The sequence below is a fragment of the Cervus elaphus genome, chromosome 11 (assembly GCF_910594005.1).
Source record: "Cervus elaphus chromosome 11, mCerEla1.1, whole genome shotgun sequence".
In the NCBI taxonomy this organism is placed as follows: domain Eukaryota; kingdom Metazoa; phylum Chordata; class Mammalia; order Artiodactyla; family Cervidae; genus Cervus; species Cervus elaphus.
This window is the reverse complement of record NC_057825.1, coordinates 90,678,233-90,706,064: the sequence shown is the minus strand read 5'-3', so window position 1 is coordinate 90,706,064 and position 27,832 is coordinate 90,678,233. Positions and strand designations below refer to the sequence as shown.

General features: G+C 36.7%; 1 protein-coding gene across 3 annotated transcripts in view; it reads left to right on the top strand.

The window, feature by feature from the left end:
• EXOC6B (exocyst complex component 6B) overlaps positions 1-27,832 on the top strand; it is a 664,516-nt gene that overhangs the window by 444,774 nt on the left and 191,910 nt on the right. For 2 of the 3 annotated variants that reach the window (XM_043918361.1, XM_043918362.1), the window contains exon 19: positions 20,730-20,871. In XM_043918361.1, coding sequence (XP_043774296.1) covers positions 20,730-20,871 — 142 coding nt within the window. Of the gene's footprint in view, positions 1-2,802; positions 2,992-20,729; positions 20,872-27,832 lie in introns of those variants that run through there. The other variant, XM_043918363.1, reaches the window with a different exon arrangement.

The following is a 27,832-nucleotide window of genomic DNA, read 5'->3' as shown; positions in this document are numbered from 1 at the left end:
AAAAACACTTTTACAGTCACATTCAGCATAATGTTTGACCAAATCTCTGGGCAGCTCATGACCTAGTCAAGTTGACACATGAGATTAACCATCACAGAGTTTGTACCCTGTCCTTTGTTTTGTAGTATTTTTCCTTGGATTATATGTTGGTATTTTTACCTTCCTCCTTACTTGAGGAAGATATAGAAGTCTTCCCACACTGTATACTTGTCCAAAAACAAGGTAAGTAGATAGCCTTTCATCCCTTTCTTCAGACTATTCATGTGTACATTTCTCATCCAATTTCCTGATTCTATTGGCTTGGACTGTAGCCCTCCCAACTCCTCTGTCCATGACATTTCCCAGGCAAGAATAGTGGAGAAGTTTGCCATTTCCTTCTCCAGGGGATCTTTCTGACCCAGGGATTAAACCTGCATCTCCTGCACTGGCAGGAGTATTCTTTACCACTGAGCCAGCAGGGAAACCCAACTGTTTATATAGCCAGGGGTTATTTTGTTAAGGTAGAAGGGAGCATGGATATGTATAGGCAGCTAACGTATTCTGCAAGTATATTCTTTTTTCAATGCTAGCATCTTTTTCCTATCACCAATGTTTGGATCTCTTAAAATTATCTGAACTTGTGGAATATAATGTGAATGATTAATATCTAGTATATCCTGTTGTAGAGTTCCTTCTACAAGGCCACTTAGGGACATTGCTCAAGGAACTATACCAGTATCTCATCAATATCTGCAGCTTCTGACTAAATAAGAAACTAACCAGGCAGCAAGTAATAGATAAGGAACCCACTAGGAATGGGAAGAACCACATCTTAACGGCCAGGCATAGCAAAGTGAGAAGAGGAACAGCCTCCTGGTTCTGTATTATGCAACGCTCAGCGTCTGTGAGAGCAAGGGATAGATGGTAGAGCACTTTACAAGAATGTTTGATGTCTCATATTCTGAATTTCTAGGAAGGCTTTTCTTAAGTCAGCTTCTGCCTTCTACTTAGTATAACTTCATCTGTGGGTTTGTCAATTATGGTTTTAGCATTATTGTGGCTTTTCATCTTTTTCTGGGTCCTTACTATTGCAAATGTTTGTAAAAAGCTATATTGAGGTTGTTAGCTAGGCAACCTTTATTCAGTGGGTACTTATTTTAATAGCCATTCGGTTTCATTACTGTTTAATGAGCTTTTTGATAGCAAGTTTCTTAATTAACAAGGCAGTCTTTCAGCTTTCCTCTTCTCTAATTGTTAACATATTTTGGTGCTTTCACATAGATACACTGTGATGAAAAGTTTCCTCCTTTATAGCTCCTGTCAGACCATTCAGAAGGGGAAAAGACAGGGATGGGAAGAATGTACAGCATATTTCCCTGAGATATAAATGGTTTAAGAGCATTTATCCTCTCAAAGTGAGACATAGTCTTGCTTTATGCTCAATTTCCTGCAACATGATTAACTCAGAGTGAATTTCTAACAGTATGAAAACTGATTAAGTTCAACTCACATTAGAATTTGTATGTTGAGTTTTTATATAACCACGTTTCCCTGGGACCCAAATGAATTTTCCCTTTAAATTTTCTTTGATGTATTGGCAGTACTGCTCAAAATGACAGGGATATTTTATAGTAAAGTATCTACCATTCATTGAGCCTCTACTATGTGCCAGACACTGTACAGGGCTCTATATTATATGATCTCAGATATTGCATATGTTTTCTGCATAGTCGATATCACTATATTCATTTTGCTGATGAGGAAGTTGATTCTAATGAAGATTAAACTTTCCCAACAGTCACACAAGTGATAGGGCCAGGATTTGAGCCTACGTTAGTATGAACCAAAGTTATTGCTCTTTCTCTATGTCTTACTTCCACTCTGGTCCTATCTTGTTTTCACTATTACTTACCATAAAATGGATATAATGGTTCATGTACTGTTCTCCCAATAGTGAAATTAATTAGAGCTAATTAAATTCTTGTAAAGAAGATCTTAAATTGTTTCTGTCAGAGAAACCTGAGGTTTTAAATATTCTGAAATGAAGCATATGTTATTGGCAGAAAATAATGAACCAAAGCACCTACAGGATACATTAGCTCAAAAAAGCAAAAAAAGAAACAGGCTAATGAGGTGTTTGGGTGGAGAAATGCTCTTATTTAGGGTATTGACCAGTTAGGGACTGAGTAATAAGTTGTATGTGGAAGTTAAAAGCAACTGGCTGGCAGACATTCAGGCGTCTGTAGCATCGTGTTTTGTAAACTTTCTCCTATGGCTGTGGTGTGTTTTTTCCAGGCCCATTTAATTTTTTATGAGGTTTGTAAAGGTCTTGAATAAACAATTGAGATTATAGAGGTTTTCCTGGAAGCTTTGGTTAATATTTTAATACGCTTTGCTTTGTCACATTATTAAATAGCTTATTGGAAAGTTTGAAGGAGAAGGTTTATTTTTTACTTTTCCTATTTTTCTTCTCTACCTCCCCCCCTTTTTTTTGTTCTAATAGTTAAATATCAAAATTGGCTTTAATTTTTAGCTCATTTCCACTCTTCTTTTTATTTTAACTTTATTCCTGTACAGATCACTCTTGGATTGGGAATTCAGCTTCTGGGAGGCCTCCACTTAAAATGCACTTCCAGCGAAATTACAGTTTAGAGGGTATATCTTGAAACTAAGCCAATGACTGTAAATGTGTGTAGTAAGAGAGGAAGGGAGAAGGAATTGATAGGGTCAGAAAACAAGAACTAACAGTACTTTGGAGATTACGTCATCATGACCTTTTGCTTATTAATATTTGAATCTGCTTCTTTGGCACCTTGGTTGCAGTCTGGTGAAATGGCCAACATGACAAGGACTGAATGCCCTCAACGATTTTCTGCGTTAGCGAGATGACCTGATGGAGTTGCGCTTCAACCTGAACAGGAGTTGAGAAAAGGGAAAGGAACTCTCTTTAAGTGAAAAGTGAAAGTGTTAATTGCTCAGTCATATCTGACTCTTTGCAACCCCATGGACTGTAGCCTGCCGGGCTCCTCTATCCATGGAATTATCTAGACAAGAATACTGGAGTCGGTAGCCATCCCTTCTCCAAGGGATCTTCCAAACCCAGGGATCGAACCCAGGTGTCCTGCATTGCAGGCAGATTCTTTACAGTCTGAGCCACCAAGTAAGCCATTCTGTAGAGGTTTGTATAGTAATAATTGTTGTTATTTGTAAAATGTATTGCCTCATTTAAAATTGGAAGCCACTTAAATATTTCCATGTTGTTGGGATGAAATGAAGGTCACACAGAAAGTCCTACCACTTTTGTGAAGTCTTCTCTGATTATCTTGGCCTCATAGTCTTTTATTCTAAAATCATATATTACTTAGAGTTTATTCTGCTCTATTTAGCACTTAATTGTATGTTCTCCTTGATTTGCTTCATAATAGGAAGTATGCTTTCCACTTTTTTGAGTGATAATTTTTAGTTTAAAAAGAAAAAAATCATATGACTCTATAAAAGGCAAAAGTGATTAGTAAAATATTATGTACTTACAAAATACTTACATACCCATTGTCTTTTTCAACTGTTTTTCATATTCAGGATCACAGAAATAAAAATTAATCATAATCACAAGACATTTGGTGAGTAATTAATATAAGACAGGTACTACAGTAAATACTACATAGGAATTATTTTTATTTAACCATTATAACAATCATATTGTGCAGGTGATGAAACTGAGACAAAAATTAAATAAAGTTAATGCTCTAGTACATTGTATTTAATTTGTATGTTGGTTTTCATTAAAACAGATATCTGTACTTTCTCCATTTACCTTTATATGTTTTTCTTTATTTTGCTCTGACAATGTCTTAGTCTATGGCAGTAGAACATACAAGCTAAGATTTTTGCCTTTGGTGGTATTGTTGTTTGATAATATTCATGTACTGGTTGTTGGCTATACCCTTTATCCCTTATTGTAAATTTGAGTTCAAAAGAAACATATATGTGTGCATTTTCTTTATAAAGCAAAAATGATGGCCAAGATGATAAAGGAAATCAAGACTAGGGCATATAAAATTATTGACCAGAGAGACATTCTTTATTTTCTCTACTATTCTATAATTTCACTACTATAGTTTTCTTCTGGTTGATATAAATTGGTAAATGAAGATTTTGGGGGGATTCTACTTGAGATGCCATAGCGAGTATCAGACATCCTCTAGCCATCAAAAATTATAAAAACTGGACAAAATATAAATCAGAATATTGTCAAAAGAATGAATCAGTGTTTGGGATTCCAATAAGAATTGGTTATTGAGAAACAGAATACTAAAGAAGAAAGAGACATAGAAAAGGGGCCCCTCAGTGTCTGTATAAAATTCTCCTTCAGTCCTTGGCCCATTTCTAAGCTGCACATGAATACAGCATACTATGGGACTTTAGAAGACATCAGGTGCTAAGATATTGATAGCTGAACAAATATTCTAGAAGTTACGTAGCAAAAACATTGCAGATTGAACCCACGGAGCAACTAGATGAACGTAAGGTCAATTAAGGTCAGTTCAGTCGCGTCCAACTCTTTGCGACCCCATGGACTGCAAAACACCAGGCTTCCCTGTCCATCCCCAACTCCCGGAGCCTGCTCAAACTCATGTCCATCGAGTCAGTGATGCCATCCAACCATCTTAACTTGTGTTGTCCCCTTCTCTTCCTGCTTTCAATCTTTCCCAGCGTCAGGGTCTTTTCCAATGAGTCAGTTCTTCGCATTAGGTGGCCAAAGTATTGGAATTTCAGCTTCAGCATCAGTCCTTCCAATGAATATTCAGGACTGATTTCCTTTAGAATGGACTGGTTGGAGCTCCTTGCAGTCTAAGGGAATTTCAAGAGTCTTCTCGAACACCACAGTTCAAAGGCATCAATTCTTCTGCGCTCAGCTTTCTTCACAGTCCAACTCTCACATCCATACATGACTACTGGAAAAACCATAGCTTTGACTAGACGTACCTTTGTCAGTAAAATAATGTCTCTGCTTTTTAATATGTTGTCTAGGTTATTCATAGCTTTTCTTCTAAGGAGCAAGCCTCTTTTAATTTCATGGCTGCAATCACCATCTGCAGTGATTTCTTAGAGCCCAAGAAAATAAAGCCTGTTACTGTTTCCATTGTTTCCCCACCTATTTGCCATGAAGTGATGGGATCAGATGCCATGATCTTAGTTTTTTGAGTGATTGAGTTTTAAGCCATCTTTTTCACTCTTTCACTTTCATCAAGAGGCTCTTTAGTTCTTCTTCACTTTTTCCCATAAGGGTGGTGTCATCTGCATATCTGAGGTTATTGATATTTCTCTCAGCAATCTTGATTCCAGCTTGTGCTTCATCCAGCCCAGCATTTCTCATGATGTACTCTGCATATAAGTTAAATAAGCAGGGTGACAATATGCAACCTTGACCTACTCCTTTCCCAATTTGGGACCAGTCTGTTGTTCCATGTCCAGTTCTAACTGTTGCTTCTTGACCTGCATACATATTTCTCAGGAGGAAGGTCAGATGGTCTGGTATTTCCATCTCTTGAAGAATTTCCGACATTTTGTGGTGATCCATACAAGTCAAAGGCATTGGCATAGTCAATAAAGCAGAAGTAGATGTTTTTCTGGAACTCTCTTGCTTTTTTGATGATCCAGTGGGTGTTGGCAATTTGATCTCTGGTTCCTCTGCCTTTTCTAAATCCAACTTGAACATCTGGAAGTTCTTAGTTCACATACTGTTGAAGCCTGGCTTGAAGAATTTTGAACATTACTTTGCTAGCATGTGAGATGAGTGCAATTGTGCAGTAGTTTGAACATTCTTTGGCATTGCCTTTCTTTGGGATTGGAATGAAAACTGACTTTTTCCTGTCCTGTGGAGTTTAAATATCTGTAAAGTTGTTTGAAGGGGTTAAGGACAAGGTCCTAAGTGTAAGGGGAAAATCACTATAATTTTTAAAACAAGCCTGACTATATCAAGATGATCCACTAATAATTTAACTGCCTGCCTAAGCAAAACTTAAAATTCTATTTAGGAAGATAAGATAATCTAGAGCCTCTATAGCATCTTTTTTGCCATATGAAACAAAATTTCTTGACAGGATAATAAGCGGAAAAAACTGAACCTTAATCAAAACTTGAAACAGTCAGTAGAAGCAGATTATTAGATAATCCAGATATTTATGCTAGCAAACAATGATTTCAAAGTAACTATGATTAATATGTTAAAGAGGAATGAATGGACAAAATGCCAAAATAAAGAAAAAAGAGATTGTACAGTCTTTGTACAGATATTAAAAAGCAAATGTGTTTTCTAGCATGCTGTACTGTGCTCAGTCACTTCAGTCACATCCAGCTCTTTGTGACCCTATGGACTGTAACCTGCCAGGGTATTCTGAGGCAAGCATACTGGAGTGGGTCACCCATGCCCTTCTCCACGGTACCTTCCTGACACAGGGATCAAACCCCTATCTCCTGAATTACAGGTAGATTCTTTACCAATGAGCCCCTTGGGAAGCCTATATTCTAATATATAGCAAAATACAAAATCTGTAATGAAGAACTCATTAGGTGAAGTTTTTAAAATGCATTAAATGGGTTTAACAACAGATTCAACAAAGTAGAAGTCAAGATTTATAAACTCAGAGATCTAATATTAATAACAAAAAAAATCTACACACCGAGGAAATTAGATCTGAAAGAGACACATGCACCCCAGTGTTCATTGCAGCATTGTTTATAATTGCCAGGACATGGAAGTAACCTAGATGCCCATCAGCAGACGAATGGATAAGGAAGCTGTGGTACATATACACCATGGAATATTACTCAGCCATTAAAAAGAATTCATTTGAATCAGTTCTAATGAGGTGGATGAAACTGGAGCCCATTATACAGAGTGAAGTAAGCCAGAAAGATAAAGAACATTACAGCATACTAACGCGTATATATGGAATTTAAAAAGATGCTAACAATAACCCTATATGCAAAACAGAAAAAGAGACACAGATGTACAGAACAGACTTTTGGACTCAGTGGGAGAAGGCGAGGGTGGGATGTTCTGAGAGAATAGCATTGAAACAAGTATACTATCAAGGGTGAAACAGATCGCCAGCCCAGGTTGGATGCATGAGACAAGTGCTCAGGGCTGGTGCACTGGGAAGACCCAGAGGGATGGGATGGTAAGGGAGGCGGGAGGGGGGATTGGGATGGGGAACACATGTAAATCCATGGCTGATTCATGTCAATGTATGACAAAAACCACTACAATATTGTAAAGTAATTAGCCTCCAACTAATAAAAATAAATGAAAAAAAAAATCTAAACCTAAACACATATAGAAAAAAATAAAGTTTTAAATTTTAAAACTGGTAAGGAGCATAAAATAGAGATGCAATGTAGTTGAAAGGTCTAATCTGCATGTCTTTGGAGTGTCAGGGGGAGGAGAGAATGAACATGGTGCAGAAGCACTACTTAAAGAAACAGTGCTTGAGCATTTTCTATAGCTGAAGAGTTGTATCAATCCACAGATTTTTTTAAGATCAACAGGTATTGGAATCCCCTGAGGCTTTGGCTAAATATTAACTGTTCATGCCTAGGGTGAAAAAAATCCATGAAGTCAGGCAAAAAACAACTTCTGGGGCACAGAAGCTGAGCACAATTGCCAGAATTCACATAAGGAAGGGAGATGGTCAAATTCCTACTTGTAAGATGGGAAAGACCCCACTGAACTCCTGAAGCATTCAGTAGAACTGCCAGAAGAGTAGAGACTCTAAAGTTTAACCACAGCTTGTCTTAAGCATTGAAAACCTGAGACCTCATCTCACCATTAGCACCAGAGCAATGTTTGGGAGGGGCTTCCCAGGTGACTCAGTGGTAAAGAATCTACCTGCCAATGCAGGAGACACAGAAGACACAGGTTCAATCCCTGGGTTGGGAAGATCCCCTGGAGAAGGGAATGGCAACCCACTCCAGTATTCTTGCCTGGAAAATTCATGGATAGAGGAGGCTGGCGGGGCTACAGTCCAGGGGGTCACAAAGAAAAGACATGACTGAGCACACACACACAGCAAGGTAACTGGAGAAAAGGTGATTTCTGATCCCTACGTAAGTGTGTATGCCAGCAAACCTCCAGATCTCAAAGTGAAAGAAAAGAAATGCAACTGTTTGCTGCAACAAAAGTCAGCACTCTTTAAAGAAATTCACAAAGAAGAAAGACTGTGAAACATTGAAGATGCATGTTTATAAGGCCTGAAATAACACTACATATATAAAACAAGGCGCTGTAGCTAATAAGCCAAAAATAGTTAAATAGATTCATAAAAATATTCAGATAATTCAAAAGAAGGCAAAAAAATTGGAAAATAAGAGATTGGATGAAAAGAAAGCTAAGATCTAAATAAATCAAATTAAATCCAACCAATTCTGCTATTTATATTGTACCAATACTCTGAATAAATGACAGAGAATGATTATTTTGGATAATTGGGGTTAATTCAACTGTATTATAAAAACACAGATAGGTTAAAAGTAACAGGAAAGAATTAAGATACACCATGTAAACACTAATCATAATTAAGTTGAGTTTCTGTATTACTGTCAGGTAAAGTAATCTCAGAAGAAGGAGCATTCTAGGGATAAAGATTGATAAAATGACCAATTTATCAAGGATATATTGCAGTCTTAACCATGGCTACATTCAGCAATGTATGAACAAAATTTAAAATTCATGAATGAAAAAGAAACTGAGGACTGCAAAGATAAACAAATTCGCAATTGCAACTAGTTAACAGGCACCCCACTCCAGTACTCTTGCCTGGAAAATCCCATGGACAGAGGAGCCTGGTAGGCTACAGTCCATGGGGTCACTGGGAGTCGGACCTGACTGAGCGACTTCACTTTCACTTTTCACTTTCATGCACTGGAGAAGGAAATGGCAACCCACTCCAGTGTTCTTGCCTGGAGAACCCCAGGGACGGGGGAGCCTGGTGGGCTGCCGTCTATGGGGTCTCACAGAGTTGGACACGACGAAAGCGACTCAGCAGCAGCAGTAGCAGCAACACTCCTTCAGGAACTGATAAAACAAGTAAACAGAATATCAGTAAGGATATTGAAGACCTGAACAGCAGTATCAAATAATTTGACTTAATTGGCATTTATAGTTCCAGTGTAGACAGAACATTCACTACACGAGAGCATATTCTGGACCATAAAACAAGTCTCAATAAATTCAAAAGGAGTAAAATCATGTGACTATTTTGCCATCCGCAACTGAAATAAATTGGAAATCAGTAACAGATACATTTATATAGCTATAGTGCATCATCTTTTTTTTTTAATATAAGGCTGGACTTGATTTGTTGTTATTATATTAAATTGTTTATGTGAGATACTGTTCTATAGTTTTCTATTCTTATTTTGTCGTTGCCTTTGATTTTTCTGTCTGAGTAATGTTGATTTCATAAATAAGTTTATAAATATTTCCCCCATCTATTTTGTGAAATATTTTGTTTAGAATTGATTTAATTTCTTCAACAAATATTTGATAGAATTTACTAGGGAAATAATCAAGGATTGGAGTTTCTTTGTGAAAGGTTTTTAAATACAAATTAAATTTCTGTATTAGAAATAAGCTCATTCAGTGTGTGTGTATGTGTGTGTATGTCTGTGTGTACATGTGATCATCTCAATAAATGCAGAGGAAGCATTTAATTGAATACCTTTTCATGAAAAAGAGACTTTCGGTAGACTAATCTGGTCTTATCTAATCTGAAAAAGGGTATCTATGAAAAACTTACTGCTAATGTTTTACTTAATGGCAAAAGACTGAAAAATGCAAGATTGGAACAAGGCAAGGTATGTTTGCTCTTACCATTTCAATTTAGTATCCTGTTGGAACTAGTAAGTGCAATATGGCGAGTAAAAGAAATAAAAAGCATATTACTTAAAACAGGGAGAAATTAAACTTTTTTCTTTTTTTAAAAGATCACACTATCTTTTTATCCTTACCATATATTTATTGAAAAAATAAGGAAACCACAAGAAAAAGACTCACAAATTGGACTACATAAAAAATTAAAATTTCTGCATTACCAAATACACAGTACACAAAGTGAAAAAAATCGTCATAAAATCAAAGAAGATTTGCAGTGTGTAAAACCAACAACAATAACAACAACAACAAAATACCCATTGTTGTCTATATAGAAAATCCTAAGAGATCTACAAAAAAAGATATCAGAACTAATAGTTTAGTAAGATCATAGACAACAAAGTCACTATGCAAAATAATTCTATTTCTAGGTACTAATAATGAAATAATTAGAATCTGACATTAAAAATCAATATAATTACATAGCATCAAAAAACTGGAAGTACTTTGTAATAGGCAAAATATGTACAAAACTTATACATTCAAAACTGCAAAACATTATTAGCAAAATTAAAAATCTAACTAAGTGGAAGCGTATACTATGTTTATGGATGCAATATTGTTAAAATGTCAGTTCTCCCATTGCTAATCTGTGGCAGTTCTTCTCTAGGCTTCTGAGTGAGAATTAAGCCTTAATGCTCTAAGCCATCCATTGTATATAATAAATTAATATTTCTTATGTTCATGTAAAATCATACTAGCTATACCAATCTAGAGGAAATTGAGTATAGATGTTAACAAGCTGATTTCAAGATTTATATGAAAATTGAAAAGACCTAAAATAAAATGAAGACTATCATGAAAAAGAAGAATAATGTTTGGAGAACTTTATGCTGCCTGATTTCTATATCTACTCTAAAGTTTGGGCTGTTAAAGACAGTGAAGTATTGGCATAAAGATAGACAAAAAGATCAATGAACCTGAATAGGGAGTCTCAAAATAGACCTACATGTAGTGGTCACTTGATTTTCAACAAAGGTGCCTATCCAGTGGGAGAAAGATATCTCAATAGATATGTTCAAGCAATCCAGTATTTGAATTGACAAGAAAATTAATACTAACATCTGAAATTGAAAGTGACAGTGAAGTTGCTCAGTCCTGTCTGACTCTTAGCGACCCCATGGGCTGTAGCCTACCAGGCTCCTCTGTCCTTGGGGTTCTCCAGGCAAGAATACTGGAGTGGGTTGCCATTTCCTTCTCCAGGGGATCTTCACAACCCAGGGATCAAACCCAGGTCTCCCGCATTGCAGGCAGACGCTTTACCTTCTGAACCACCAGGGAAGCCCACTAACATCTACCCCACACTGTAAATGAAGATGGATTATACAGCAAAATGTGAAAGCTAACGTAGTAAATTGTCTAAAAAATGTATGAGAATATCTTCAAGACTTTGACTTAAGAAAAGATTTATTAGACAAGTCATAAAGGGTATTAGCCATAAAAAGAAAATTAATACTTTATCAAAATCATACATTTCTGATCATCAAAAAAAATAAAAAATAAAAAAACACCATTAAGAAAGCAAAAAGGCAAGCCAAAGAACATGTGAGAATATTTTCAGTACTTGTAACAAATCAGTCATCCAGAAAATACAAAGACCTTGTACAAATCTCTAAGGAAATGTTAGTTCACAGTTTCATCCACCCCCAATGTGGACAATAAACTTAACTGGTACTTTACAAAAGAGGATATACACTTGCCCAATAGGCCTATGAAAATATGCTTTTAATAGAACTACTCACAAGGGACTGTAGATTGAAACTGCAATAAGATGCCACTATATGCTGGTAAGATAGCAAGAATTAAAAAGACTTAAATACCAAGTATCAAAGAAGATACAGAACAACTCTCAATACATAGCTGGTAGGAGAATGAAATAATACAATCACTCTAAAGAACTTTGACAGTTTCTAATAAAATTAAGCATACTACTAACAAATTATGATCCAGCAGTTTCACTCCTAGGTATTTTTCCAAGGAAAACAAATAGTTCCACTTGAAAGACTATTCATGGGGCTTCCCTGGTGATCCAGTGGTTAAGAATCCACCTGCCAATGCAGGGGACACAGGTTCGATCCCTGCTCTGGGAAGATCCCACATGCCAGGGAGCAGCTAATCCTGTGTGCCACAAGAACTGAACCAGTGCTCTAAAGCCCACAGGCCACAACTACTGAGCCCTTATTTCACAACTGCTAAAGCCTGTGTGCCCTGGAGCCTGTGCTCCACAATAAGAGAAGCCACTGCAACGAGAAGCCCAAGCACTGCATCAAAGAGTTGTCCTCACAACTAGAGAAAGCGCATGCATAGCCATGAAGACTAAGTACAGCCAAGTATAAGTAAGTAAATAAATCTTAAAAAAAAGAACACTCCTTGACATAAATCATAGCAATATTTTAAAAGACAATTCATAATAGTGCCTACATAGAAATAAACCAAATTGATATCAATAGGAAAAATGAATAAACAAATTGTGATTTATTCATACCTGTAGGGTTTGTTTTTTTTTTTTTAATGTATGAAGTTTAAGAAACAGACAAAACGTATCAGTGGGTTTTAGAAAAGTTACCTCATGGTGTCAGTGGATCTACTGATTTTAAAGGGGCATGAAAAACTTTCACATTTTATGGAAATATTTCACATCTTGATCTGGATGTCAGTTTTAGAGGGTTTTACACGTAAAGGTCATCAATGGAAACAGTGACAGACTTTATTTCCTTGGGCTCCAAAATCACTTCAGAAGTTGACTGCAGCCATGAAATTACCAAGATGCTTGTTCCTTGGAAGGAAAGCTATGACAAACCTAGACAGCGTATTAAAAAGCAGAGACATTACTTTGCTGACAAAGTTCCATATAGTCACAGCTATGATTTCTCCAGTAGTCATATATGGATGTAAGACTTGTACCATAAAGAAGACTGAGCATCGAAGAATTGATGCTTTTGAACTGTGGTGTTGGAGAAGACTCTTGAGAGTCCCTTGGACTGCAAAGAGATCAAATCAGTCAATCTTAAAGGAAATCAAATTGCCAACATCTGCTGGATCACCGAAAAAGCGAGAGAATTCCAGAAAAACATCTATTTCTGCTTTATTGACTATGCCAAAGCCTTTGACTGTGTGAATTATAATAAACTGTGGAAAATTCTGAAAGAGATGGGGATACTAGACCACCTGACCCACCTCTTGAGAAACCTGTATGCATGTCAGGAAGCAACAGTTAGAATTGGACATGGAACAACAGACTGGTTCCAAATAGGAAAAGGAGTACATCAAGGCTGTATATTGTCACCCTGCTTATTTAACTTATATGCAGAGTACATCATGAGAAACACTGGGCTGGAAGAAGCACAAGCTGGAATCAAGATTGCCGGAAGAAATATCGATAACTTCATATATGCAGATGACACCACCCTTATGGCAGAAAGTGAAGAAGAACTAAAAAGCCTCTTGATGAAAATGAAAGAGGAGAGTGAAAAAGTTGGCCTAAAGCTCAACTTTCAGAAAACTAAGATCATGGCATCCAGTCCCATCACTTCATGGCAAATAGATGGGGAAACAGTGGCTGATTTTATTTTGGGGTCTCTAAAATCACTGCAGATGGTAATTGCAGCCATGAAATTAAAAGACACTTACTCCCTGAAAGGAAAGTTATGACCAACCTAGACAGCATATTAAAAAGCAGAGACATTATTTTGTCAACAAAGGTCCGTCTAGTCAAGGCTATGGTTTTTCCAGTAGTCATGTATGGATGTGAGAGTTGGACTGTAAAGAAAGCTGAGTGCAGAATTGATGCTTTTGAACTATGGTGTTGGAGAAGACTCTTGAGAGTCCCTTGGACTGCAAGGAGATCCAACCAGTCCATCCTAAAGGAGATCAGTCCTGGGTGTTCATTGGAAGGACTGATGTTGAAGCTGAAACTCCAATACTTTGGCCACTTGATGCGAAGAGCTGACTCATTGGAAAAGACCCTGATGCTGGGAAAGACTGAGGGCAGAAGGAGAAGGGGATGACAGAGGATGAGATGGTTGGATGGCATCACTGACTCAATGGATATGAGTTTGGGTAAACTCCAGGAGTTGGTGATGGACAGGGAGACCTGGCGTGCTGCGGTTCATGGGGTCTCAAAGAGTCAGACACAACTGAGTGACTGAACTGAAAAGAAATCAATCCTGAATATTTATTGGAAGGACTGATGGTGAAGCTGAAGCTCCAATACTTTGGTCATCTGATGCAAAGTACTGACTCATTGGAAAAGACCCTGATGCTGGGAAAGATTGAAAACTGGAAGAGAAGGGGACCACAGAGGATGAAATGGTCGTCCTCGATGGGCATGAGTTTGAGCAAGCTCTAGGAGTTGGGGATGGGCAGGGAAACTTGGTGTGCTGCAGTCTATGGGGTTGCAGAGTCATACACAACTGAGTGACTGTATAACAAAGGTCACCAAGCTGTTTATTCTTAAGATCTCCATATGTACTCTTTGTGATCATACCTCAGTAAAACCATGGATAGCAAAAAGTGTTTTTAAATAGTTTCTTGTCTTTCTTGAAAAATGACTGAGAATAAGAGTGAAACAGGTGGGTGAGTCTGAGAACCAGGTTTATGGCATCTATTACATCCCTCTTCTGACACCTCCTTCCATCTACATCCTAGTTTTCTTTTGACTCTGCTTTTTCATTTGAATTTATTAATTTTTTCATGAGAAATTGATTAGGGATTATTTCCCCTTATTTACTTTCTGTTGTGTTTTTCTTATTTTTGATTTACTAGAGGTTCACCATCTCATTGTAGACTCTACTAATGTCATCAAATAACACCACCTACCTTGCCTAGGATATTTTAACTATCACCCTTGGGCTTCATTTTCTTTAGTTGTTAGGGAATATTTGTTTATCTAAAATAGGGCTTTGTGAATATTTTGATTAATGGATATTTACATAGATTCTCTAATTGAATTTGAGAATGCTCTTTAAATAGGACTATAATCCTTCCTAAGACATGGATACCATTGTGCAAAAAACTACTTGGACAGGATATGTGATTTTTAAGATGGTTTAGATGTAAAGACTTTGCCATAGGGTTTCTGCAGCACATAGGAAACAAAGTTCAAAACGTGGGTATCAGATAACAGGAACATATGGGTCGATCCAGATCTCTGCTCTCTGAATGTGGCTTGTAGAATATCCATTCTAAGTAAATAGGAAGTGTAGTGCTCTGGGAATGAAGCGGCCATACCCATGTCTATGGCATACTGAGGAAAAAGAAACAAGACAGCTTCCTTGTTCAGTGAAGAAAGGACAGCCAGAGGAAACCGTCTACAGTCGTGGTCAGGGCAGAAGGCTAAGGAATTAGAGGTTCGGTACACAGAAAGAATGAGCAATGTATAGGGTGGATTTACTTCTCTCTGAGTAGTCCTTACTTGCCTTGCTAGAACAGTTTCTGTGTCTGAACCTTTCTCTTTCATGGTGAAATAACTCATTAAATAACTAGAGAGAGATAAAATTTGACACATCATACAGTAAGCAATGGAGTGTTACTCAGAGAGCAGAGAAGAAAGTTGGTGTGAAAAGACAGCTCTTTCGCAGAATAGTTCCTCGCCTTCTTTAAGCATTCCTTACTTTAAAACTTAAGATTATCCACAGAAAGAGAAATTTGGCTTTGACCACTTAAAGTCAGGTAGTTAAGATTCTTGATGATCGGAGCTCAGATCTGATCCCAGTAGGTTGACAGAGAGCTGTGCTTGGGGTTCATTCTAAACCTCTGTGAATCCGGTGTTCTTTGGACACTTTCTTAGATGGAGAAAGGAGGGAAAAAAGTTTTCTTCTTGTCCTCTTTATTCCCTTACCCACAGTCTCAAAACTACAGAAAGACAGTATAGCAAGTATCACAAGGACTTTTACTGGGAAGCAAAATCAAATGATAAGAGCCTTTGGAGTTTGACAAGGCTGAATTCATATCTTTGGTCCACAACTTACAAGGTGTTTTCATATGGCTTAACTTCTCTACCCTTATCTATAAAGAGAGGGTTAAATACCTCATGGGGTTCTTGTGAGAATTATATGAGAAAATATTTTCAAAACACTTGGCACGTAGTCAGTGCTCAATATATGGAAGCAGCTACTCTGGTGATGGTGGTAGGGTTTGTGGTGATACTGTGGGTAATGATGCTTTCTCTAAACTGTTCACCTCTACTCACTCATATTTACTACTATGACATAGCACTTAGTATTGTATAATTGAAGTACGTCATAATTGAAAGTTATGAATACTAAGCTTTCTGTATTTCTTTGAAATTTGTGAGATTCCTATACATTTTTCTTAGTTGTGTTTAGTTATATCTATGTATGAAACAGTGTGTGGTATCTCCCTTTTTGTAGAAGAGAATGAGATAGCCCCAAAGCATAAAGTTGGATGGCAGTGTGCACCTACTTTGCAGTCTAGAACTATTGCTTCATTTAGATATACCAAAATTTTAAATACCATAGTTTCTTTCCTTGCAAATCACATAAATTTCAAGGAAATGTAGATGCATGAAATGACACTGCAGTAAATCATTTAGTGCAAAGTTTTATGGTACAAGTGAGACTGTAAATAGAGAATAGGAGGTAGATGGAATAATTCAAATTAGATGATATAAATCTGCATGTATTTTTGAAGTAAGTGGGTTGATTTGGTTACTAAAGAGCTCCATGGTGAAAATAAAAAACACATTATCACAGATCTTGACTTATGCCCAGCGATGGTCCTCAGTATGGTAACAAGCCTGACTTTGAATTAACAATATGAATTTTCACCAATGTACTCTTCTTGGTTTCCCAAAACTTTTTTTTTTAAAGGTATTTTAACTGAATTGAGAAGTAGTATGAACTATTTAAGTCCTTTGGTAATTGACTTTCAGTTCATTTAGTTGATATTTATTGACTGTCTTGGAATACGGAAATATTGTAGCTGCATTAAGAGGCAGTATGTGTTGCCTATACAGCTTTTTATGACTGTGTGACTCAAATCTCCTGCATCCCAGGTTCCTCATATATTCAAAATATGATGATAATGCTTAGGTCATTTTTCATCTTCTCTGGCATTCTGTTTCTATTCATGGGTAGTCTCTGTATACTAAGACTATCATAGCTTCATAAGACATAACCTAGTTTTGATTATCACTGATTTGAAACTGTTCCTGGGGGTATCCAAAGGCAGTTTTGGTCAGATTAAGTTTTCTTATGTTCCAGATTTTTATCCTGTCCTAGAGTTTGGCAGTTCATTCCTAGAAAGAATCTACTTCATAAGCAGATTACTTAATAAAGAGGGTGACAGCACCAATTTTTATTGCTTAATGCTTTGATTATTATTGCCTGAGTCTCTGTTTATCCTTTCTTAGAAAACCTATGGATACTGTGGTAGTAATGGAAACCAGAAGTAAAAAGGGGAATGGGGGAATGAATAGCAGACTGTGAATTAGCAAAGCTCCAAAATGCTTTCTATAATTAGAAATTTGTTTAACAATGAAAATATACATTTCTGCAATTATCACTATGTTTGGAAATAAGGAATTAGCTTGAGTGGGAGGAAATATGGTGGAAAGTGATTGGAGGACAGTTAAGTAATTCAGTATGTTAAGGTAGTATATAGCATATGGTGAAGTATAAGTGCTGTTGGCTCTATTGATATAAACTGATAGATTTGTTTCATGTTAATGCTAAAGTTGATAAGCTGTTTAATATTTTTAGATAAATAGTGCATTTAAAGTATCAACTAACTTGTCCTAAATTACACTTCCAATCAGTGATGGACATAAAAATTCAAACCTTTATCTTTCTGATTGTGAGCTATCTTATTTTAATTTTATTAGATCAGTTTTGCTTCTCTTTGGCAATCTGTTTTGACTGCTCGAAACAAGCTTTACAAATATTATCTTCTCAGCCTCCAGCTTAATTGGACTTTTAGCTCTTTAATTTTTATAACATCTTCTTGTTCAGTTTGTTAGGACCTTTAAATATCTGTCTTGGCCTAGATAATTATTTTGGACTTCAAGTTAAAAAGCATGCCCCAGCAGATACTCAGTATTTGAAGAGTTGGCTCCTGAGCTACTACTGTCCTACCTGTTTGGACCTAGTTTTTATGTCTTAGATAACCTGTCAACCCTGTTATTATCTGAACCTGTTTCTGCCCAACTGTTCCAGTGTAAGACAGTGTAAGATTTACTGTTGCTTTTTAGGTGATGATTTACTGGAAAGATACAGATTTAGGATTGGGTAGAAGTTAATAAATAGCTGTATTAGTTTGTCTAAATTTCTTAACATTACAGAGAAGTGAGGTTTATTCATCTATAAGAAAGGAATAATGCCAAATTCTTGGAGTGATTGGGAGAATTAAGTGAAGTAACGTAAGCTGTCAGCTGCCTAAGACAGAGTGTCTTTCCCTTTTCTCTGCCTTCTGATTTGCAGTGTTATCTCTGGACTTACATTTTAGTCTATCCTGATTCCTTCACTGCACTCCCGCTGTCCTTGTGGAAAAGTCACTGGGCTCCTCACAGCTTTGACCTGCCACCCCTGAGTGTTCACATGGGACATAGCCCAACAACTGTGTTGAATTATATGGCTTCTTGGTGGCACCTGTTCTAGGTTGCCAGCATGCCATTTAATGTGGATTTCTTTTTGTGACTTTTCTCTTTAGGCTACTTTATGCTTCCATTGCCTCATTCTGACTTGGTCTCTATTCCCTAACTTAAGTATTTCCATTTGTTGTCTTAAATCACCTACAGAGTGTGGGTCTTCAGAACGTACAAACAGAACCATCTAGAGGAGGAACATTTTTAGAATGTGTAATGTCACTGTTTATTAGTTATCTTTTATTCTATAAAATAATTTTTAATCAAATAAAATTTAGAAAATTTCTGTTTTTTTTTTGTTTTTTTTTAACTTTCTCAAAGGTAGAAGCCAGACTTAGAAATCATAAAATATCTCGTATTTAATTGTGGAAAAAATTGTTACAGTACTCATGCTGGTGATTATGCAACTAAGTGACACTCAGAAATATCTAGGAACATTGTAAATCAGAACATACCGTAGGCAGAGCTATTTATAGTTAGGTATTTGGAAATCTGGCTTCTACCCGTGTTCCTCTTCATATATACACATGTACATTATGAATCACTCTCATTCTAGTAGATTCAAGAAATAACCTTAAAGGAATTATTCGAAGTATATAAAAAGGCATGCAAATTTAAAACTTCATTGTGGTATTGTTTGTTCTATTTGTTCAATTTAAAGCCTGCTACTTTTGTAGAAGGGGCTTCCCTGGTGGCTCAGCGGTAAGGAATCTGCCTGCCAATGCAGTAGAAAGGGGTTCAATCTCTGGGTTCTGAAGATCCCCTGGAGAAGGAAATGGCAACCCACTCCAGTATTCTTGTCTGGGAAATCCTATGGACAGAGAAGTCTGGAGGGCTATAGTCCACGAGGTCGCAAAAGAGTCAGACATAACTTAGCGGCTAGACAACAGCAACAACTTTTGTAGAAGGCCTTGGCCCAGAGAAACATGTGAAAAAAAAAAAAAATATATGTATATATATATATGAGAAAACTATAGTCAGAATCTGGTATAATAGCAAAAGAAAAAAAAACATAAACCATCAACAACAGAAGAATGGACAAATGAATTATGGTATGGTCCTAAAATAGAATACTGTGGAATAATTAAAGGAATAAACTACAACCACATGTATTTCATTTAAAAAAAAATTCACATTCATAACATTGAACTAAAAGAACAAGTTGTAGAAGGATATCCTGTGTAATAATAGAAAGTTCCAAATACATAAAATAAGATGTTGTTTCTTATTATATACTTGTCATATAGTATTTTTATAATACAAATAGTATACTTAACACAAGAAATGGTCACCTCTGGGGAGAGGGAAGAAAATTATTTAAGGAGGCCATATAGGGGTGTTGACTATATTTCTAATGTTTAGTGGATATGTGTGCTTGTCATAAAATTATATATATTTTTCTGTATGACTGAAATACTTCATTATTTCAAAAAAGAAGGCTCCACTGAGTAATATAAGGAGTCAGACTTTTAAAAACTTATTAGGTTTTTCAGAGCAAATGATAAATAGCAGAAATAAAATGAATATACATCTGGGGAAGAAATGGATATGTCCTCCATACTGTATAACTCAGACATGGGACTGAAATATAATTCACTAGTGTAAAAATGAATCTTTTAAAGAAATAGCAAATAACTAATTTTAATATCAGTGTTTTAAAAATTAGCTTAGAGTGTGTGCTCATAAACTTCAGTGCTTATTTTTTGATAAAATTTACTCTTTTGTTAATTTTTTCAGAAAACTTTTTTGTTTTAAACCATTCTTTCCATTTTATATGTGTTAAATCATAAAGTAGTAAACACTTTGGTTTCCAGATAAGTTAGGAAATTGTTTTCATTTGCTCTTTAAGAACTACAGTAGTTTTGAATGGATTGCTGAAATTTATCCTCTCTGGAAACATTCCTTCTCAGTTTAATTAAGATTTTGAGTATTGTTTCTCTGTTGTTGATTTAGGGGAAAAAACATGTTGTGAATGAAGAGCTGGGCTTTATGAATTTTAGCTGAGTATTATAGTGACATGACTAATGGTAATGGAACTAATATTTAAGATGTTTGCCATCAGGTGCTATTAATTTCAAAATTATTTGAAAGGAAGGATTATCATGATGGAGAAAACCTTGAAAGAAATTCCCAATTGAAAAGTAAATGATTTTAATTTTTGTTGGAATTTCATTTTAATCCATCAACCTTAAGATTTGCTTTCTTGTATTTCAGGGAAAGGTCGCCCAGACAGCATGTATGTCAGCTTGCAAGCATTTAGCCACATCTCTGATGCAGCTTTTGCTGGAAGCTGAAGTAAGGCAGCTCACCTTGGGAGCATTACAGCAGTTCAACTTGGATGTCATAGAATGTGAACGTAAGACAGTAAACCATCTCTTTATTTGTTTTACTTCTGCAGGAAAAAAGTTTTAGGTCTGTGGGGTCGTGGTCTTAATGGAGTCAAAGAATATCTAAGTGAAAAAAATAATTTGTAGGTCTAAAAGTAAGAGTCTGTCAGCAAGCTAATTTGAACACCCAAAAGTGCCTAGGCCTACATATAGAAAAAAGACCCCTGGCCACATGGAAGTCTAAAGGGGAATACAAGGCAAACATGTATTTCATACACATCAAAGGAAACCTGATTAGTTCATAGACTTCAAAAGAATGCAGTTCTCAACCATTTGCTTTTTATCTTGTAGTTTAAAATTATTTTTTCATCTTATGTTCAAACTCTTCTTAGTCTAAAGAACAAGTGGTGTATGCATTTATCAGTCAGAAATGCTTTCTATGACAGGTAGAAAGAGAAAACCTTAGACAGAGTAGTTAAATAGGTTTTAATTTTTTCAGAGGCAGTGGGTTGCTATACTAATTTAGTTGCTCAGTGATGTCATCAAGGACCCAGGCTCTTTTGTTCCCTCTCCTCTGTCATACTTAGGAATATAGAGTTTTTCTCCTCATATATATTATAGTCAGAAAGGACTCACATTCAATGGACGAAAAAGGTGCCAAGATCACCTAGTCTTTTTTATTTATTTATTTATTTAAAAAATTAAAATCTTTTCAGTAAACCCCTAACAAACTTTCCTGTATGTCTCGTTGATCAAAATATAGTTGTATAATATTGAAGAAGTGAATGAGTCTTATTTTCATGTGTAATTAGTAGATTTATCACAGTCCAGATTCTAATCTAGTTTCATAAATAAATAAATTATTCATTAAATGCAAAAAATACATATAGTTGTATGGTCACCTCCAGCTTTCAGGGAGGCTGAGGGATTGAGTATCTGGCAGAGTGAAAGAAAAGCATCATTCCTGACATAGTTCATTTATCATGAATCATCTACTTGGAATTAAACATGAAATCAGGCTTTGGTTAGCAAAGAAGGAAGGGATGAAAAGTGCTGCAGTGTTCACTGTGCCATTGGTGAGAAATGAAAATGAACTAAAGTGATATGACTTCTGGAAACTTCTGTTTCTAAAAAAATTAAAATAGTGAAAAATTACATAAGTGTACTAATATTTCTGCCTCACCTTTTTATTTTTCTACTGCTTAGTGGTTTCCTTTGGTGGACACTTTTTTTTTTCTTTTTTAAATGCACCACGCAACAGCAGGATCTTAGTTCTCCAACCAGGTATTGTACCTGGGTCCCCTGCAGTGGGAGCGTGGAGTCATGACCACTGGACTGCCAGGGAATTCCGCCTCTTGGTTGACTTTTGATGGCTGGAAATTAAGGCTATGCTATTTTTAATTAATTAAATAAGACTTCCAGTTTCAGCATCACAGAGTAACAGCTATCAAAGTCACCCTTTTGCCAAACAGTTCTAAAATTGGATTAACTGTATGAAGAAACCTTTTTCACGCATTAGACAGCAGACAGCACACGACTATGATCCTTCAAAGGGGAAATGCACAAGGTAACCTTGACATTTGCTCTTGTTTTCTGTCTAAGGGCACTATCCAGAGACAGTACAGAAAAGTAGAACCCCTATAAAAATCTGTGTTTTACATAGGAGAATACCCAGAGATTGGCATATAGGACTGCTGAGACAGCTTAGCTTAGGTTTATGGACCAAGGTACCATAGAGCAAGAAGTTGTTTAGAGAAATAGCTCTAGAAATATGCATTGGAGATCCCTTGAGTCTTTGATCAAAAACTAAGTTGCCAGGTGTGGTGTAAAACTCTGGGAGGCTTAGCAGAGAATCGCCACTAAGGACACTAAGGAGCTATGAGCTGAGTAGGAATGGCAGATGTCACAGAGTGCTGGGAAGCACTGGAATTCTGACCAACCGAGCGGAAAGACCACCTTAACATACTGTACCTTCAGTAATACCCTTGGAAGTTAGGCATTAAGAATGCTTCTCAAGCTCTGGAGTAAGAGCTAATCTTGATCCACCCTAATAAAGCCTAATAACAAGACTAATAACAAGATGAAGGTAATCCACCAGTAAAATAACTGCCTGCCAAAACATTCAAGAGCCTTTGAAGGAAGAGGAACATGAAAAAGTTTTCAGATTCCCACCATCTAGCATCTACAGTTTCACATCAAAAAACTGAAATTTGGGACTTCCCTGGTGGTACAGTGGATAAGAATCCACCTGCCAATGCAGAAAACGCAGGTTCAATTCCCGGTCCAGGAAGATTTTACATTCCGCTGAGCAACTAAAAGTCTGTAAACCACCACTAATGAAGCCCATGTGCCCTAGAACCAGCAGGCTGCAACTACTGAGCCTGCATGCTGCAACTACTGAAGCCTGTGTGCCTAGAGCCTGTGCACAAGAGAAGCCACTGGAATGAGAAGCCCACTCACTGCAACTGGAGATTAGCCCCCACTCTGCAAGTACAGAAAGCCCGTGAGCAGCAATGAAGACCCAGTGCAACCAAAGAATAAGATAAACATTAAAAAATTTTAAACCCTAAAATATGACAAACAAATATGTAGGAAAATATGACCCATAACAGGAAAAAATGAAAAATAGAAATAGACTCATTGATGATACAATTGTTGAAAATAGTGGACAGGTCCTTTAGAAAACAGAATATAGTCAATAATATAAAGGAAAAGGTGGAATGACTGTAGCTGAAATCTTTTCCAGGTTTAATAAAAAAAATAGTGTTAACTCACTGATTTAAAGAACTTAACAAATTTTTTAGCAAGACAAATGTATAGCCACACCCAGGTACATTATGGTCAGACTGCTAAAAATAGCAATAAAAGAGAAAATCTTAAAAGTAGAAGAAAATACACATTAACACATGTACCCCAATGTTCATTGCAGCACTGTTTATAATAGCCAGGACATGGAAGCAACCTAGATGCCCATCAGCAGATGAATGGATAAGAAAGCTGTGGTACATATACACAATGGAGTATTACTCAGCCATTAAAAAGAATACATTTGAATCAGTTCTAATGAGGTGGATGAAACTGGAGCCCATTATACAGAGTGAAGTAAGCCAGAAAGAAAAACACCAATACAGGATACTAACGCATATATATGGAATTTAGAAAGATGGTAATGATAACCCCACATGCAAGACAGAAAAAGAGACACAGATGTATAGAACAGACTTTTGGACTCTGTGGGAGAAGGCGAGGGTGGGATGATCTGAGAGAATAGCATTGAAACATGTATATTATCAATTGTGAAACAGATCGCCAGTCCAGGTTTGATGCATGAGACAAGTGCTCAGGGCTGGTGCACTGGGATGACCCAGGGGGATGGGATGGGGAGGGAGGTGGGAGGGGGCTTCAGGATGGGGAACACATGTAAATCCATGGCTGATTCATGTCAATGGATGGCAAAAACCACTACAATATTGTAAAGTAATTAGTCTCCAACTAATATAAATAAATGAATGAATAAATAAATAATAAAAGAGCTAAGAGACAAGCCTAAAAAAAATACACATTACATAATAAAGAACAATGGTAAGAGTTAGGAACAATGCAATCCAGAAAGCAGTAGAAGAACATCTTTACAATACTGAGAGAAGAAGAAAAAGTCCATTAACGTTAACTCAAAAATTCTTTTTCTTGTGAAAAATACCCTTCAAAGATAAAGGTAAAATATGCCATTTTCAAACAAATGGAAGTTGAAAAAATTTGTCACTAGAAAATCACCACATTTAAAAGTTGTTTTTTCAAGTTGGAAGGAAATTATACTACCTGTCACCCCAGTTCTGCAGTGAAGATTACATTGTTCAAAGATGTAAACCACAGGATCTCTTTTCTCACATCTTTTTGTAGAATTTTGACATTACTAAGAATTGATTCTGTTAGAGGGAAGTGCACAATATTGTACACATATTCAAAATTATTTAATTGAAAAAATAATCAACATCTAATTCCCCTTCTCTTGAATCTGGGCAAGCTTGTGACTTGATTGTAACCCACAGAATGTGGCAAAAGTGGCTTTTGTGGCTGGATCATAAAAGACAGTGCAGCCTCCATGTTCTCAGCTGCTGTGTAGCACGTCCGTCTACCCTGAGGTGTCTGTGCTGTGAGGAAGCCTAAACCAGCTCGTGTGGACAGACCACATGGAGGAACCTGGTATATGACATGTAAAGTTTTATGCTGTTGCTTACTTTATTTTGTTGTACTCCTTCAGATAGTGCTAGATTTTGTTCTGACCTAGAATCACATTACTTGTTTAGATACTTTTGAGATTTGTTTTTCATTTATATTGGGTCTAGAGCAACCTTTGGTCTCTGTCAGATTTAACCCCAAATCTAAAGCAATGCCCTTTGAAGGATTCTACCCTATTACCCCAAGTATCTGAAGATATTTCAACTCTGGCTGGTGGAAACCCAAAGTATGCCTAGCTGTATAAGAACTCCACAAATTATTCTGCCTATTTCTTTCTTATAATTCTTTCCCCAGCCTTGGGTAGTTTCTTCTCATACAGGTACATATTAATCTTCAGCCAGGTATTCAGTGGGACCCTTTTGTAGTTTTCCTCTTGCAGCTTCCTCCACATGGTTATTGGCACTGCATATACTAGTTGCCTTTGCATCCTGGACTACAGTCTCTGACTTTTGATCTCAGACTCGCATGCTTGTTTGGGTTCCCTCCCTTTTCCCACTGTGCATCATACCTAGAAACTGCTGCTAGACATGCTTTCCTTTCTTTCAGGGATCACAGCCCTGCATTGATTGTTATCTAATATCTAAAACCATTCTTTCAGATGCTTTGGACAGTTTTCCAGGCTTTTGTGTGTATATGTGTGTGCAGTGGGAAGATGAGTCTTCTTCCTATTACTCCTTCATGAAATTAGGTGAATTTTGTCCTGACATTAAGTAAATTCCATGGTGGAATTAAGTGAATATCTTTTCAAGGTTTTGTTTTTTAATTTATATGTTTTTGGAAGTAATATCTGTGTTTTTAAATTTCCAGGGTAAAAAAGTACAAAAAATTATCATAATCTCATCATTCAGAAATAAGTACAATTCCAGGGATTGCATCCAGGCATGATAATATCCAGCAGCCTTAGAATTTTTTCCAGAAGTCATTCACTGGATTCCTTGCATCTAGTTAGCCAAAATCATTTCACCTGCTTCTGTCTTAACCAATTATTCCCCAGGAGAATGAAAACATGATTTGATAAACCAGTCAAAATTGATTCTTAATGTTAGATATGAAGTTATCCTTTTCTGAGTCCTGAGGAATAGTAGAACCTCACTATGATATAAATACAAGGGAGAAAAACAACCAATTGTTGTTGCTGTCATTGTTCAGTCACTAAGTTGTGTCTGACTCTTTCTGTGGCACTCCAGGCTCCTCTGTTATTCATTGTCTCCCAGAGTTTGCTCAGCTTCATGCCCATTGAGTCCAGTGATGCTGTCTCATCATTTCATCCTCTATTGCCCTTTTCTCCTTTTGACTTCAATCTTTCCCAGCATTAGGGACTTTTCCAACGAGTTGGTTCTTTGAATCAGATGGCCAAAGTATTGGAGCTTCAGCTTCACCGTCAGTCCTTCCAATGAATATTCAGGGTTGCTCTCCTTTAGGATTGACTAGTTTGATCTCCTTGCTGTCCAAGGGACTCTCAAGAGTCTTCTCCAACACCACAGTTTAAAAGCATCAATTCTTCAGCACTCAGCCTTCTTTATGATCCAATTCTCACAGCCATACATGACAATTGGAAACATCATAGCTTTGACTATGCAGACTTTTGTCAGCAAAGTGATGTCTGTGCTTTTTAATACACTGTCTAGGTTTGTCATAGCTTTCCTTCCAAGGAGCAAATGTCTTTTAATTTTATGGCTGCAGCCACCATCCACAGTGATTTTGGAGCCCACGAAAACAGAGTCTGTCACTGCTTCCACTTTTTCTTCTTCTACTTGCCATGAAGTGGTAGGACTGGATGCCATGATCTTAGTTTTTTTTTAATGTTGAGTTTCAAGCCAGCTTTTTCATTCTCATCTTTCACCCTCATCAAGAGGCTCTTTAGTTCCTCTTCACTTTCTGCCATTAGAGTGGTATCATCTGCATATCTGAGGTTGTTGATGTTTCTCCCAGCAATCTTGATTCCAGGTTGAGCTTCGTCCAGCCTGGCATTTTGCATGGTATACTCTGAATATTATTTAAATAAACAACCAGGACCATTGGTTGAATAGCAAAATCTGATGAATGATTGGGAATGACTTGTAACTGCATTTTTGATAGAGCTAAAAGGTAAAGAGGGATGAAGGGTGATAAGCTAAAATATTTTAGCCTCGAGGAGGAGCACTGAGAGAATAAGGAAAATGCCCATCTTATAGCCCAATTCTGAAATTCATTTTATATGGAAGAATGAGCAGTTTCTACTTTAGATAATTTATAGGTGAGTTGGTATCCTTAGTAGAGAGCCATATTTCAGTTAATATTGAAGAAGAGAGACCATGTAATGAAAAGGTGGAAGCTATGCAAATAGTTTGTTAATTTTGCAAAAGGAGTTCCAGGGGCCAGTGTCTTATCTGAAAAGCCATTCAATATTGTAGTAGCCTTTTGTAATTGGGATCAGCTTGAAGCTAACATTTGTAAAGCACGACAGTGCCTCTAATAACCCTGTTACCACTGAAATTTTTTCTCCATATATTGAGGAGCCCCTAAGGTTCATTGATTTAGAATTTAATGTTTCATTTCTGATTGGCATTAATTTATCTGTCAAAAAACTTTTCATGGACATTTATTTTAATTTAAAAGAAAGAATTCTATGTCTTTTGCTATACCATCCCCCTCATTTTCTTCTTTAGATGCTCAGTGGTCTATAAAAAATCTTGAAGAAATGATACATAAGATTCACATAACTATACAGAGGCGTATTAAAGCAACTCCAAATGACAAGATAATTAACAC